The sequence below is a fragment of the Phalacrocorax carbo genome, chromosome 21 (genome assembly GCF_963921805.1).
Source record: "Phalacrocorax carbo chromosome 21, bPhaCar2.1, whole genome shotgun sequence".
NCBI lineage: Eukaryota > Metazoa > Chordata > Aves > Suliformes > Phalacrocoracidae > Phalacrocorax > Phalacrocorax carbo.
In genome coordinates, this window is record NC_087533.1 from 5,848,654 (window position 1) to 5,864,041 (window position 15,388).

The following is a 15,388-nucleotide window of genomic DNA, read 5'->3' on the forward strand; positions in this document are numbered from 1 at the left end:
ACTGTTGGATGGGGTTTGGGTCTTGCTCCCCAGCAGGAGCACCGTGGGGCTGCCAGTATGCTCTGGCAAACTGGACCTGAAATATCACCCAGTAAAATGGAAAGCATCTGGACTCAAGGCACTGGGCTTGTGGGAGCTGAGCACATCTGGAGAAACCAGGTGGGGTGGGGAAGGAAACACTGCTTCCAGACTGATGAGCTCCTGCATGAGGCTTGGCGAGCTTGGCACGGCACGCTGTGTCCCCCTTGCTACGGCAGAGCTCCCATGCGCTGACCCCTGTGAGGATGCACCCTGTTCCCCTTTCCCTAGCTTTTCCCTTCCCTGTTCCTTACCCTCATCTTCCCACCCCCTCACCCCCCAAAAATGGCAATGAAAGCATGGAGGGAGGGCGCGTTTCCGCATGGTTTGACACTGTTCCCCCTTCCATCTGTCTTTTCCTACCCAGAATTTCCCTACACCCCGTCTCCAATCGATGATCGCAAATCCATGGTGCAGCCGAACATCCCCACACCGGTGATTGGGGGCATAGTGGGAGGAGTCTCGCTGGTCCTGGTGGTAGCCGTGGTGCTCTTTGTGGTACTCCGGCGCCGGCGTCACACCTTCAAGGGTGACTACAGCACAAAGAAGCACGTGTATGGCAACGGCTACAGCAAGGCTGGCATCCCACAGCATCATCCCCCCATGGCCCAAAACCTCCAGTACCCTGATGACTCGGATGATGAGAAGAAGCCTGGCCCGCTGGGCGGCAGCACCTACGAAGACGAGGACGAGGATGCGGGAGGTGACCGCAAGCTGGGTGGCCCCAACAAATACGAGGAGGATGCTAAGCGGCCTTACTTCACGGTAGACGAGGGGGAGGCACACCCCGAACCTTACGACGAAAGGACACTCGGCTTCCAGTACGATCCTGAGCAGCTTGACATAGCGGAGAACATGGTCTCACAGAATGATGGATCTTTTATTTCCAAAAAGGAGTGGTATGTGTAGCTCGGCACCCCACTGCTGCACACACACACACATACACACACACACACACACACACACACACACACACACACACACACGAGTGATGCCCTCCCACTACCCCTACATCCCTGCCGAGCGGAGCCGAGCGTGCTGCGGCTGCTTGCACACCCACTGCACGCACGCTCACCCCCAGCACACGCACGCACGCCCCCGGCCAGCCCTGGGCGCTCGGCAGAGACTTTGGACGCTTCCAGCACTGGCCGAAGGGCGGGCGGGGGCGAGTGGGGAGGGAGGGCAGCTTTGCTTACGGATTCATTTTTTGGGGCATAAGGGAGGTGGGAGGTTGGGTAATTATTTTCTTGGTTTTGGTTTTGCTTTTTAATTTCTCTTGATGACTTTTGTCCCCTCTGTGGTGTTTGTATTGGTCGGTGGCTTAGGTGTTACTATTTGCTTTAATGACTGTTGCCCAGCCTGTATATTACACTCTGTTTGTGTCTTCATGTCTCAGAGTGCCCTTCAGCCCCACTTCCCTCCCTGAGGTTCCTCCTCCCAATTCTGCACCCTCGAAACACTGGAATTTGTTTGTATGTTGTCTTCTTTGTTTTTTTCTTAACCTTGGGAGGGGGTCAAATGGGCTGTCCATAGAAGGACAGAGGCCAGGAAAGCTTATGGCAATGGAAACATAGCGGCCATTGATGATGGTGATGACGGTGAACTGATCTTTTTTTTTCGTGATCACTTTCTTTTCAGTGTGGTCTGGGTAGCACTCCCATTGCCCACTGCACGCCTGGGGAGATCCACTCCCAGTTTTTAATGACTCAATAAAAGGAAAATGAGAAAGGGAGGGAGAAAAAGCCCTAGAACAAACCCCAGGTGCATGGGCTGATAGCAGGGCAGGGAAACAGAGCTGCCATTTTCCTCCTACAATTTATTATTTCCTGGCTTTTCATTTTCTGTCTTTGTTTGAGTGTTCTTTTAAAAGAAAGAAAAGGAGTGTTTATTGCTGACATTTTTTCCCCCGTGATGGCTCAGAGAAATGCGGGCTCTTTTTGTTCTTGTTGCTGTTGCTGCTAGTACCAGCCACAGAGCAGTTAACTCTGGCACAACGGTGGTGCCTGGCATGTCATGCACACACCTTGCTGCCATTGCCTGGGGACAGGGACCAACCAATACCACTTCGCTTCTCCCACAGACTCACTGCCTTCAGCTCTGGTCTGCAGTCCCTGGTAGGGCAGATCTCCCAGGGTACCATCCAGTGTCTTTGAGGGCTTCAGTACAGGATCAGGCCCCTAAGTTCTATTATACCACTAAGACTTAATTGTCATGTGTTTACACTTTTTTTTTTCAGGTCAAAGCATGGGGGTGCTTCTCTCTAACTCTCCTAGCAACAACCCCAGCCCTTAGATATACTGCTTAGTCTGCATTGATTGCCACTTTTTCAATATCCCATCCCTCTTCTAAGCAAAGGCTTTGCAGACCGTGCAGGAGTGAGTGAGCCTGGGGTATTGATCTCATCCTCCTCCCCTTGAGCCACTGTGATGTGTTGGGGAGGCTTGGATTGCTGCTATCTCTGCTCCGTGGATAAATGGGATTCCAGACTTCAGGGCCCTCTGTCTGACACTGGCCGTATCCAAATTAGATTCACTGGGTTGGGGCTTATTTTCCTTCTTGCGGCTTGGGTTTTTTTTTTTTAATTTGATGTATAAATAAATCTTTTGTTTGAAAAGAAATCCCCAGTTTTCTGAGCTGTATTATCATGCACATCTAAAAATAGCAGGACTAATTCTCCTCCTGCCTTACCCGCTGGGTTTTGTTCCATAGCATCCAGCGGTTATCCTGCTGCAAAAGGGAGGGTGGAGAGTCAGACCCACGCAGATGAGTCAAGATCAGATCTCTGATCCAGACAGCCTCCCATGCTTTCCTTTAGCATGTGGTGCTTGGACCAGAAAACATGAAGCTCGGCCTGAGCCATCCACAGTTTGTAGCTTGCTCTTACTGCATTAGTGGTGTAGGGGAGTGGGAAATCCAACTGTTATGCTGTAATCTTTCTGCTATTCCTGCCAGCCCTCCAGGCTTCCTGGCTTCTGGCAGAACAGCCAAATGCTGCAGGAAGGCTGCTTTATGTCCACTTGAAGCAGGGCAGACAGAGATTCCCTTGGGATCTCTTGGGCTGAACCTTAAAAAGTACATCTAAACTCCTCGTGTCCATCCACTGCTAGCAGGAGCACCCTGCTACCAAGCAACCCCCAAATAATGCAAATGAAATCTCTAACATCTCTCCATACCTCTGATTACTAGTATGGGCTGATTATTAGGGGCAGAGGGAATGACTTCCCTCCAGTGGCTTGGGATAACAGCATACACAGGGCTTTAATTCCCCAAAGTGTGAACCCTGTAATCTGGATCAGGACTGAGCAGCATTGCTGAGCCCTGTACCTTAGCCACAGCTTACTTTAGTGTTACATGGGCTATGCTGCAGAGCCTGCAAAATTTGTGATTCAGAGATAATTCTCAACAAAGTCCATCTCTCAAGTGACTAAGCCTTTAAATCTGAATTTCACAACTAGGCTCTAAAAAGGGTTGTGACCACATCTCTTAACACCAAACTCTGGGTGGTCCATGACCAAGCGCAGAGTGGAAATCGGTGGCACAGGCTGTCCTCTGCAAATTTCCCCCAGCACAGATACATACTGCAAGGAGATGGATTTGGAAGAAAACAACCTTCTATAAAATCTGCAGGGTCCAGCAGCGATTCTTTCATGTTCTGCACTAGCCACAGTCAGCGGCCACTGATCTGATCTGGCAAATTCACACTGCACTGACTCCACGGCACTGCAGGGCCCTAGCCCACAGTGAAGTTGCGTCCTAAAGACCAAAGGTACAAAGCCTTGCAAATGGAGCAGACAGGCCTGAGAGAGAACGGGACAGTATGACTGTTCCTGTGTCAGGGTATGACTTGCAGGAAATACAAACAAGGAGACCTAAGAAATAAACTGTGTTAGTTATTAGCCTTGCACTTAGAGGTGTCATTTTTTGAGATGTAGCTTCCTTGGCTTATTCACTGTCCATTCACACAGTGTCCACACAGTTAGCTGAATCGGGGCTCAAAAAAACAGTGGGACTCCGAGAAAGAAAAGGAGATAATGAAGCAATATGGTATTTCCAAGCTAAAGCCTATATGCAATTCCCTTTCTGCTATATCACACTTTTGCTCCCCAGTACTGCACCAGCACAAGCCTAGGAAGAGCTCAGCCACGTAGCTCATCAGTGTGGTTCAGAGGAGAGGTCAAATGACAGTTTTTCATCCAGAACCTTGGCAAGCCTGGAGTGGAAGATCCTTAGACAGTACTGCCTGGCACAGCAGTGAAGTACCCTGCAAGTTCAATGTTCAGTAGTGCATTCCCCTCGTCCTTGGGCCCTTCAGCATCGCTCCATTGGTACAGTTATCCCCACAGCCACAAAGAAATGCCACCTCTGTGCGGTGACTTGCTTCTTGCTGCCCCTTGCAAGGTCAGCTAATTGGCCAAGAGACTCTTGGGGTGGTAATTAGCCAAGTGATTAGCCATTAATCCACAGCAAGGTAGGAGAAAAAAGAAGTGTGAGAAAAAAAATCAGATTGATGTTTCATCTGAGAGCCGTTTTGATCCAGTAATAGCATCACACCCTTCTCTGGGTTAAATTGTTCTGAGGGGGCCCTTGAAGGTAATTAGACCAGGTTTTCCACCAGCATCAGGAAGAAAGTGGTACCTGTCTCTACCCAAATGTGAGAGTGAGCTCAGTAGAGATGCAAATTGAAGACCATGTGCATCCTGCATCCTGGGAGGTTTTGCAGGGGAGTAAAGGGTCTGGAGACCGTGTAGTACTCACCCTGGAGGGGCAATCTGCCTGGTGGCCCCAGGGCTTCCCAGTGCCTGGGCTGGGAAGGGAGGCAGAGGGGCAGTCTGTTCTTTCCTCAGGGGATGGTTGCACTTGTCCCTTTGTGCCTCAGTTTCTCTCAGTGGGCCAGATTATGTCAGGCTGGAGTCAAGCTCCTGATTTTAAGTGGTGATGCACTTTTCACAGCTGTGTACACGAGCTCCCAGGCTGGACTGGCTGGGCCACCTCTCCAAGTCACTTTCAGGCTGCCTCAAGTGAAAAATCCCGTTTCTTCACCCCCCCTTTCATCAGAGATGCTAAGAAGGTGTAAAACATCCCTGTGGGACCCGGCAAAGAGCAAGCAGAAGCTTCCAGTTGCAAGCTGGAAGCTGTTTGTTGTGGTATCCCTGCTTCACAGCCAGCAGCAGAGGATGGTGTGGGGACCCCCAGGCTACTCCTCTGGTCAGGGTGAAGCGTGTCCCCATCCTCTCACAGATGCCCCATTTTTTGCTGGACCTGAAGTGGTGTGTCACATACCTGAGTTGGCTTTCTGCCTGGGAAGCGCCATCACACTGCTTGGGGACTGGGTGTTGGCAAAGTGCCTCGGGGGCACCGGCGGTTGCAGTGCCTCCATTTGAAAGGACCATTGTCCAGATCCCTTTGTTGGGTTCTTGCCACTGGAGAGACGTGTCAGCGTGGTGCTTTTCCCTTCCCAAACCCTGATCCTGGATGGCACCTTGAGGCAAAACTTGTGATACCTCAAGATTAAGATGGGCAGATGGGAAAGCTGAACAAGTAGGTAAGAGGGAGGTCAATCTGAGCCCCGTGGTACATTGCTCTGGGTCTCACCACTGTCTCAGCAAAGAAAATGCAGGTGAATTTGGGCTAAGCCCCCAGCTCCTTCCCTGTGTGTATTCAGGGAGCTGTATGAAGCAGACACATCTGTGTCACAACCCAAAACGAGCCTGTAGTTTATGTACAAAGACACCCCAGCTGTTTTTCTGCTGGGGCTTATCACTAGGATTATTCATTGCAATTCACCCTAGTGATGTTATTTTCCCTTATTTAATTACCAGATTTTTTTTCCTCCTGTTAAATCATTTTCGTTCATCCAGGGGAAAAAAAACCAAACAAAAAACCTGAAGATTTATTCGTAAAAAGAATCAAACAAACAGAAATGATAGCACCAAATTGATTGCAAAGACATAAGGGACAAAGGGAGCCATTTTCCTTATGTTGAGTCAAAAAAGAAACACAACTGTTCAGCAGAAATCACTGAGGGTAAGAGAGGGATATTCAAAAGCGTGATCTTCAAGCAATTAGAGAAGGGAATGCAATTAGAATGGGGGCTGCTGCTCTCCTTTGCTCTTTTTCTTTCCCATACACAAGCTCAGAAACACACACACGCGCGTGCACACACACACACACAGATTTTTGGAGTTTCAGGCACCGGTCACGCTCAAAGAGCGGAGGGGAAAACCCCATTGCCCAGCTCAGTGCGGCAGACCGGCAGATGTGTCATGCCTGCAGGCTGCACGAAGCGCAGAGGTTTCACACTGTGGAAATGAAGGGGGTACGGCAGGCCCACTTTGTTCTGAGAGGAGAGACACTGGGGCAGGTTGTGGCCTTTTGCCAGCCCATGTTCACAACTGCTCCTGCTGTAGCAACAAATTTTTGAGTTTCTCTGCTCTGCTGGGCTGCGGGCAGTGGGCTCCAGTGGGGAGAGGAGACGCTGCCAGCATGGCGGGCACTGATGTGTTTTTTATTCTGCCGGGCCTACAATAGCACTTTACCCTCCCCTAGCCTGCAGTTTCACCCCCCTCTTTCCCTCCCCTTCGTATTTGATGCAATTTGCTGACAATTTGAGCGACTTTGAGAGAGGCAAGCGAAGCCTTGGGGCAGGGGAGGGTGCGAAGGCCTGAGGGTCCAACTGCTGCCTCACCATTGCTTCTAAAACTCCCTGGTCGGCAGCACCGGGTGGGGAGAGCCAAGGGCTGGACCCGGCCGAGGGGCTGGGGCAAAGCACAGCCAGGGCTGGGGTGCCAGGGTGGGGGGTGCTGCCTTCTGCAACAGGGCAAAGGGGAGGATTCAGTCCACCAGCAAGGGAAGGAAACCCAAGCCTTAGAGAGGGGGGTGAGTTTGTGCTTAGGACCAGCGTGACTTTCCATATGAAATGTACCTGAGGTGAATGTAATAAGCATATGGAGTCAGATCCTCCGCTAGCATAAACTGGTTTTGGTGGAGGTAATGTTGTTGAGGATCTGGTTTTTCTTTTCTTTTGCCTTTCTTGTTTTTTAAAACATGATTCCTTAACTCCAGTGATTTTATCTCTCTTTTTCTTCTTCCTCTTGCTGTAATTATCATTGTGGAATAAAGACTACAGACAGACAAACAACCCCAAGCCCACTTTTTTTTTTTTTTTTTTTGTAATCTGTGTTGTAAGTGCTTTTGTAAAAAATAAAAAATAATAATAATGTAATGGACTTTTATGATTTTTTTTTGTTTTTGTTTTCCATCCTTTGTAATAATTTGTTTGGTTGGGGTCTGGGGGGGCATTTTCATGGTTATGATTTGTGTGGCAGGGTGTTGCATCACCCTTTTACTTGTATAAAAAACAATAGTGGCTCAGCTGTGGAAAAAAAATGTACTTTTTTATAAATAAAGAATTTTAAAAAAAGGGACAGTCTTTTTTTTTGTGCATCTGTGACTGCGTCATTCTGCAACCTGTGACTGGTAGCTGTAAGAGTCACAGTAGCAGAAATGGCATCTGCTTTCCAACAACCTAGGTCTGTTCCCGTGATATGCAGTATTTTGTAATGGGAGTTGGTTGCAGATGAAGGGTGAAGGCTAAGGGTTAAGAGATCTGCAAAACAGCAAGTGGCCTGGACAAAGTGGACAGGGAATGACTGGTTTTGCCACTGACATAGGTGGTGATGTGTGAAATTCTTGGGCAGCAAATTCAAGATAGACAAAAGGAGGTGGGAGTGTTTCCCCCGATCGATGTAAACAGTGAAATTCCTTGTCAAAGGATGCTGCTGATGCCAAAAGTTAACCAGAGCTAAAAAAGTAGCTAGCAAAACCTGTGGAAGAAAAATCCATCAGAAGATATTAAAAATTAGGACACTGTCTCTAGCTTAGGAAGTTTTTAAGTTGCTGTTAGCTCTAGTGGATGGCACAGGCTATTGGAACAATGTCAATACAGACGTGCTCTCTTCTTACATTTTCTCTAGGCATGTGTAATTAGCTGTGGTCAGGGCCAGGATACTGGGCTAGGCCAATCTTTGATTTGACAACCTTTGATGTTCCTATAGGGCATCACTTGGCTACCATGACGATCGCGCATCAAAACCATCTACATGCTATAGGGATGCTAAGGGTCCACTGGGAGGCAAGATCAGTCAGACTGCATCTCTGCATCCCTGCATCTCCGTTACTGATCTCTACATTGGCCAGAACAGGTTGCCTTTCTCCTTTCCTCCAGCTTTCTGACTGTGAAAGTACGCTACAAAGAAAGCCTTGTTCCCAAAGATCAAGGCAGACAACTCTGCAAGACCCAGACTTTTGCAAGGGAGGGAGAGACCAAGCAAGAGATCACAGAAAATGTGCATGTTCTTCCTTGTACTGACATCAATGGGCACTTTGCCATGCCTCTGGCCTAGAGAGCAGAACGCTCCTGGGGAAGAGATTTTTGCACCCAACTTCAGCATGTTGATCTGTTGGAGATTTGAACCAAAACCCAGCACACCCCATCACAGAGAGAAAGGGAGAGGGATCCTCACCCGAATCTGAACTTGAACTGTGAAGAGATGAGCTGGATGGAGAGGGAAGTGTTCAGGATTAGGCTGGAAAGGAGTGGTTTTGTGCAGACTGTTCATTCCCTGTCAGCAGCAAAGCAGGCATGGAGCATGTGCCAGAGCAGCAGGAGGCTCTTTGACACCAGGCTTGATGATCAATGCATTGTGTGCTGCTTGGCAGACAGGCTCCCTCCAAACCCCATGCCACTAATGGAGCCAGTTCTCAGTCATTCTGCTGCAAAAGGAGTGTGCTGGACACCTCACTTTGGAAGGGGTTAAAGATAGCCTTGGGGAGGCTTTCCTCAGATGCAAAGGGGGAAAAGCCAGGAACACTCTTATTATCAGGATTCAACATGCCAAGGGAGTTGTGACCACTATTTGGGCTGTATCTATAGGTCCACATATTTTACTCCTCTCATTTTCCCCTTTCTGTCAGCTCCTCTTAGTAATGACAGATGTTGGAAGTGTGGCTTTGCTTCAGCTGCAACTGTTGCGGTCAGTAGCCCTAGAAGCAACTGTGACAGCGATGCAGATGAGCAACATCCTACAGAAATGAATGCCCAGCAGCTGGCTTAGCCACATCAGCCAAGTTTGGGGGTGGGGAGAAAGGGGAGAAAGAAAAGGAGTACCAGGGATCTGGGATGGGGTCTAAGATGGAAAAAGGGGTAGGAGGGGCTATCTTTGCCCATGGTCCTGCTGTGTTGAGCCCCTGGGAAATGCTGCGCTGATTTCCCAGGCCATGTCTTACAGTTAAACAATGATGGATAAAACCCATTGCATGGGGCCTCTTCTCAGCAGCTCAGGTTGCAGAGAGCTGAACACAGCAGGAACTGACTCCCATGCAGTGCCCCTAAGTATTGTGTTTCTCTGGAACAAAACAGAAACATGTTGGGGGTGGGAATGCCAGCAATGCATGTAGCCCATGGAAAAAATGGCAGCATGGCTTGGCTTGGATCTATTCTCAAAGCCACATCTCTGCGGGCAAGCACTGCTGTCCCCAAAAGCAACTTCACAGCCCTGACAATCAGCAGAGGTGCTGGATCACGGCAGGAGGATATGAACAAGAGGCTCATGTTTGCTCTTAGGCTGTATGCCCACTGCTGGGCATGGTCCAGCAGCAGAGAGCCAGTCTAGACCAGAGCAAACACCGTAAGATTCACCTCCCTGCAACTGGGAGATGTACACAGAGTTAAGGGCCAAAATGTCCACGATGAAGATACAGTTCCTGGTTGGTGCAAACACATCCAACTTTTCTGACTGCAATGGAGTTATGCTTATTTCCACCCACACAAGTGAACATGGCCTAAGTAGGATTTGTAGTGAGTGAGAATGAGATGCACTCCAGTGTAATCAGGGAGTTACCAGGCAACCTGCCGGATATCCCTGGGCACAGGCACCTGGGAAGGGGATGTCTCTCCCATGCTGGGATTAATGCCTTGCACAACGCTCAAAACCAGATGGATCTCCCAGGGATCTGCATTCACAGCAGAGTCAGAACTGGAAGTGCAAGAGCCAACAGACTCCAACAGGCAGAGAAAAAGGCAGTGTAACTCAGAGATGTCAAACCAGGCTGGCTATGAAGGGGTGGGAGCTCAAGGGGCACTGGAGACAGGTCAGGTCACGGAGCATCAGTCCAGAAATATGTGACTTTCAATCCAAAATTCATTGTGAAGTAAGAGATAATCTGTGCTCGAATTCAAGTCAGAGGACTCACGGCCACACATATCACTAAGTCTCCTAGAGCTAGTGCTGGAAAAATTGAACTGAGAGAAACTTGCCGGTTTAGAACAGTGCTGGGTGAATTACTTGTAGTAACAAATATGTTTGATTAATTTTTTTTCATGGATTCAGATTATTTGCAAACTTGAGCTTGATTTGTATGAACATATTTGTTAGAGGAAATTGCTTTATGCAAATTCATTCCAGCTGGGGGACCTGTGACACAGAGAAGTGCTGTTGAGCCGCAAATGCCCTCAGTGGTGCCTGGCAGAAGGCAAGGGAGACTGGTTCACTCCTCCTCCAAACAAGGCATTTCACAGCCTTCCCAGACGTGTTTAGATGCAGGCTCCCTCTTATACAGTATTTGCAGAACAAGGATCAGCCTGTAAAAAAAAAAACCAAACTGGATATGTGTTGCATTTCTAAAATTTTACATACTAACTACCAGAAATCAGTCAGTCAGGCATGGCTGTGCAGGCAAAGCAGGGGCACAGCAAGATAAATGTGTACATGATTAAAATGTAGGTTTAAAATGTTGTATCACCCCCCAGGGGCTGAGTTATCGAAAGGTAGTAATTTATGGATACCAGCTATTGGAGTTGCTCCCTTACCCTCAGCAGCTGAGGTGAATGTGTGGCCTCACCTAAGCCCAGCACAAGGTGAGTTAGGGAAAAACCCTCCTCTGCAGATTTCACAACTGCTGAACCAAAACCAGATCCTTGTAGGAAACAGGCAGGGTTTTTTTGTCTGAACTGCATGGAATTTGGGGAAGAAAATGGTTTGCATGCAAAGAGGCGCTAAATGTTCTTTCTGCCCCTTTGCAGAAAACACTGTCCTGTAGTTTGCTGGTGAGATCAGGAGGAGCAGATCAGTGCTGGCTCAATCCCAGGACATGAATATGGATCAAACCTTAGGAGATCAAAGGGACCACCTTTTGAGGAGCTGTGAGAGGAAGGGGTTTCTCTTTTTCATTAGTGCCTGGTTGTCAAACCTTTTTCTAGCCCAGCACCTGAGTTCCTTGTATAGCCGGGGCTTTGCAAAGCAAACGCTTTCCTCCGTCCATCTGCCTGTGAGCCACTACTAGCCCCATGGAGAGAGGGTACCTGAATGTTTCCATTTCTTCCTTATCTCTCTGTTTCTCTCAAACTCCTGCCAGCCTGTTTATCTCACAGTTTTGAAAAGAAAATTGCCAACTCCACACCTGTCAGGTTTAACTGATTGCTTGTCGCTTGGAAGGAGGGAGTCCATCCGTATGGCCATGGCTGCACAGGCTCTCCTCACCAGAGTTAATGTCTCCATCCCTTGAGGGAAAAAAATGCTTTATTTGCCATCTCCTGGCCGCATCTCATTGTCCTTCTGTAGCCCCCAGCCCTTTCAATTACCACTTTACAATAATAATGAACAGGAGCTTTCTGCTGGCCCACAGATTTGTCCACCCAAGGAGCTGATCCCATCATGAAACGCTCATCCCCTGAGGTCCATAATTTACCTGCTGTGCAAAAGAGTGCCCTTCCCCAGGGTGGGTGATACAGAGAAGTGAAATTACTTCAATGAAGGTAGGGGAACCAGGGAAAAGGCTCAGGGGTGGACTCAGGAGATCTAAAACCTTATCTTGCTTGTCAGACCATACTTCTGCCTATGGGATATATACAAAATGCTTGCTGTCGCCATCCCCAGCAGGTCCTGTGCATACCCCTTCCTCTACTCACCCTGAATCTGGGGGAGACTTAATTCAGGCTGTGCCCTTCCTAGTAGCTTAGCCAAGGAGGAGATAGGAGATGGAGCAACAAGTAGGAGGGGCACCCAGTCCAGCTGCTGCCAGCTGTGTGAGGTCCACGGCTGTTGATCTGAATGCTGCAGCTGTCTGGGATTATGAATGGATACTGGAATGGGAATGCCAAGTCTGAATGGCTCGAGCAAACACTGCAGAGGAGCCAGAAATAATGGCGTGGGGGCTTTATAATAGGAAGGAATCATAATTAAATAGAAATTAGTTATTTAAATGGTCACTTCCTGGGGTTTTGTTGATGTCCGATTAACTTAACTTTTAATTTTCATAAGCAATAAATGTTTAATTATGTTATTAATGTATTTGAGTTGAGGAGCTTATGGGGTTTTATAATTGGCATTTAACTAGATAGTTCCAGCATATTAACTGATGTTTTATAGCTCCATGCGAGATTTCCCAATTATAGCTGACCTAAAAATTTGCTTGGATAACCTGTCTTGAAAATGTTACCTGAGCAACAGAATATGGGGAGCTGCAGATAAGGATGTGTGGAGCCCGTCCCCACACAGAGGGATGTGCGGAGGCAGCTCTTGCACCTTCCACAGAGGCTTTGAGACCCCTCTCCCCTCCCTAGGATGCTCTTGCCTTACTGCCCACAACCTTCCCTGTGTCAGAGAGGGGATCACCTCCCCTCTCTCAGCATGCAGCTGACTGTTGAGCCAAAAAGACTGACACACAGCAGGGGATTAGGGTGGGGAGAAAGAGATTTAGAGATGGGGAGCGCTTGTCAGTGGGTTACAGCATGACCTTGTGACTGATCAGCTCTGGCAGGCTCTGGGACTCTGTGTTCAATTCCCAGCCCTTCCCTGTTCCTGTTACTCTGCTGCAGGTTGGCGCCAGTTTCTTTTTCACTCAGGAGGTGTTAAGGAACATCCTTTAAGGTCCACTTTCAATAGACTTACTGAAAATCTATACTCAGGCATTTTCTGCATTCTTCCCTTCTGGGTCCTTTTAAAAACACTGGTGCTTCAGCAGGGATAAAGAGTATTGCAATGGCTGAATTATAATGTTCTATTAATGAGCTTCTTTACAAATACACTAACCTCTGTCTCATCCAGGGATTGCTAAGGCACTGAGGTTGTCATTATTTCCACAAGCCTTATGAAAGCATTGAGTAGCATCAGGCCCACCACCTCTCCCTGTGGACTCTGTAGAAACATGCCCAGTGGCAGTGATTCCCTCTTGACAACTCCTTCTGAGACCTGTCAGTTAGCCATTCTTAATCTATTTTCTATTCAATTTCTACACTTACTTTGATGAGATGACTGGTTTAGTAGGCAAAAAATGACATTGTGCTTGACAAGACCCATTTCCCACAAACCATGTAGACTAGCATTGATTGTATTCCTGCCTTTTCATTCTTTATCAACTGGAACCTGTGTTAGCTTTTTCTTTGGTGCCAGCAATTGCCCTGTAGTATTCAAGTCATTCTCTGTGTCTTCTTCCAGTCTGCTAGATTTTAACCTTTCAGAATTTAACTATTCCAACAAATAGAAAAAACTAACAGCAGTGAGTTAGGGATCTTGTAACCTATCTGTTTGTTTATAAAAAGTGGAGTATCCAAGGAGATGGTGTCCAGCAAGCTCCTCAGTCTTCTCATCCTCAAACATGCAGAAATGCATCTCAGAAGCCACAAACAAATGTCTTTTGGTCTCCAAAGACAGATCATGAATAGTTATTCAAATCTTCTGCCTTTTCTGAATCATTACTGCCCTCTTGACCATATCCATCTGGCAAAGTGCCTATAGAGCATTGCAGAGATTTTGTTTATTCCTGTTGTATTCCTCAGGGTAACCCTAGCTTTTGTACCAATCGCCTGGCCTTCACAGCTTCTCTTTCATGCTGACTGATGACTCCTCTTCCAGCTTTTCCATTTGATCTATATCAGAGATGGGGGAAGCTCCCTGTGTGCCAGCTAACAAATACCCAGATGAATAAGGTTACACGGCTAAATATAGGTGGTTCCATGCTAGGGCAGAGACTGTCTCACAGAGCTTGCAACACATTTGAGAAGGTAGGAGGGAAGGTGTGTTAGGAGTCTTTAATGGCCATTAACATGAGGGAGAAATTAGGAAAAGGGTCAGGAACATAAAGTCTGAGTTGCCTTCTGCATCATTGTCCCTCTCCTGGAGCAGGACTGAGTGAGGACAGCCGGGGACATGCTGCAGCTGCTTTCGCTCAGTCAGTGCAGGCACAGTGACCACCCTGGCTTGGGAGAAGCAGATTTCTACCCTCAGCAATGCCAGTCAGTAAGATGCTTGTGAGGAGCCGGAAGGGAGGCAGTGGCACTAGAGTCCAGGTCAGAGCCACATGAGCATCCAACAGCTTCGTTCTTGCACATCACTCCAGAATGGCTGGCAGCTCCCTCCTTGCTCCAGGAGGCTGAAGAGTCATTCTTTTGTGCAGCAGGCCTCAAGGGTATTTGGGAGGCTGTGGGAGAGGAGAGAAGGAAAGCGTGTGTGAAGAGGCACTGCAGCCTCGAGCCCTCCTTGCTGCTGCAGCTACCAGGGGAGATAAGAGAACGGTAGTCCTGTCCACCTTGTCGTTTGCACAACTGTTCATGCACTTTTGGCCAGATGACAGAGAAGCAGAGCAGTTCCTCCGCGCCTTGCCGCACATACTCTGCACCTAACTCCCAGCAGTCTCCCTGAGTAGATGAAAACAGGGAGCTGATCTCATCCTTTGGGACATTCAAGAAACAGCTGTCCCGTGCTGTAAGCACCCTGGAGGCAACAGGAGACAAATACAGCCCAGGGCACATGGCCAAGTCGAGTGAGACATTCCCAGGAGTGCTGCTGAAGACTGCTGAGCAAATTAACTCTATTAACGCAAATGATAAGAGTCTGAGCTGCTGTTCTTGTACCTTCTATCTGACAGAATTCATCTGGTGGCTGCTTGTAATAGCATGACCTTAATGGACTCATCAAGGGAACAAGGCTGTATCTCTGGCTAAACATGGATTTGGGACCACGCTGTGCTCTGGGCAGGCTGCTAAGATCGAGGGAGACACAGTCAGGTGTAATGGGCTTCAGGATCTGGCCCCTTCATCCCTCCAGGAGAGGCAATTTCAAGTGTCATCACCTCCTCAAAACTGTACAGCAGAAGAAATAAATTACTAAAGGGATTTGATTGTTCATTACTCTGTTGAGCTGCAAGGAAATGAAGCAGAACTAAAATTAAGGGCTGGGAGGCAGAGGAAACGTCAGATAATATTTCCCATCTTCTCCAGGGCCCATCTTCTCCCCCAGAACAGGCTGGGGACTCT

General features: G+C 48.2%; 2 protein-coding genes across 4 annotated transcripts in view; one reads left to right on the plus strand and one right to left on the minus strand.

Annotated features, from left to right (window-relative positions):
• The window catches only part of CBL (Cbl proto-oncogene), a 569,152-nt gene that overhangs the window by 244,086 nt on the left and 309,678 nt on the right, over nt 1-15,388 (minus strand). The gene's annotated exons all lie outside the window — the stretch shown is intronic.
• The window catches only part of NECTIN1 (nectin cell adhesion molecule 1), a 104,187-nt gene that overhangs the window by 64,282 nt on the left and 24,517 nt on the right, over nt 1-15,388 (plus strand). Inside the window, exon 6 of one of the 3 annotated variants that reach the window (XM_064470946.1) lies at nt 446-7,500. The exons of the other annotated variants lie outside the window; for them this stretch is intronic. Coding sequence (XP_064327016.1) covers nt 446-987 — 542 coding nt within the window. The 3' untranslated portion in view covers nt 988-7,500. Of the gene's footprint in view, nt 1-445; nt 7,501-15,388 lie in introns of those variants that run through there. 3 annotated transcript variants of the gene reach the window in all.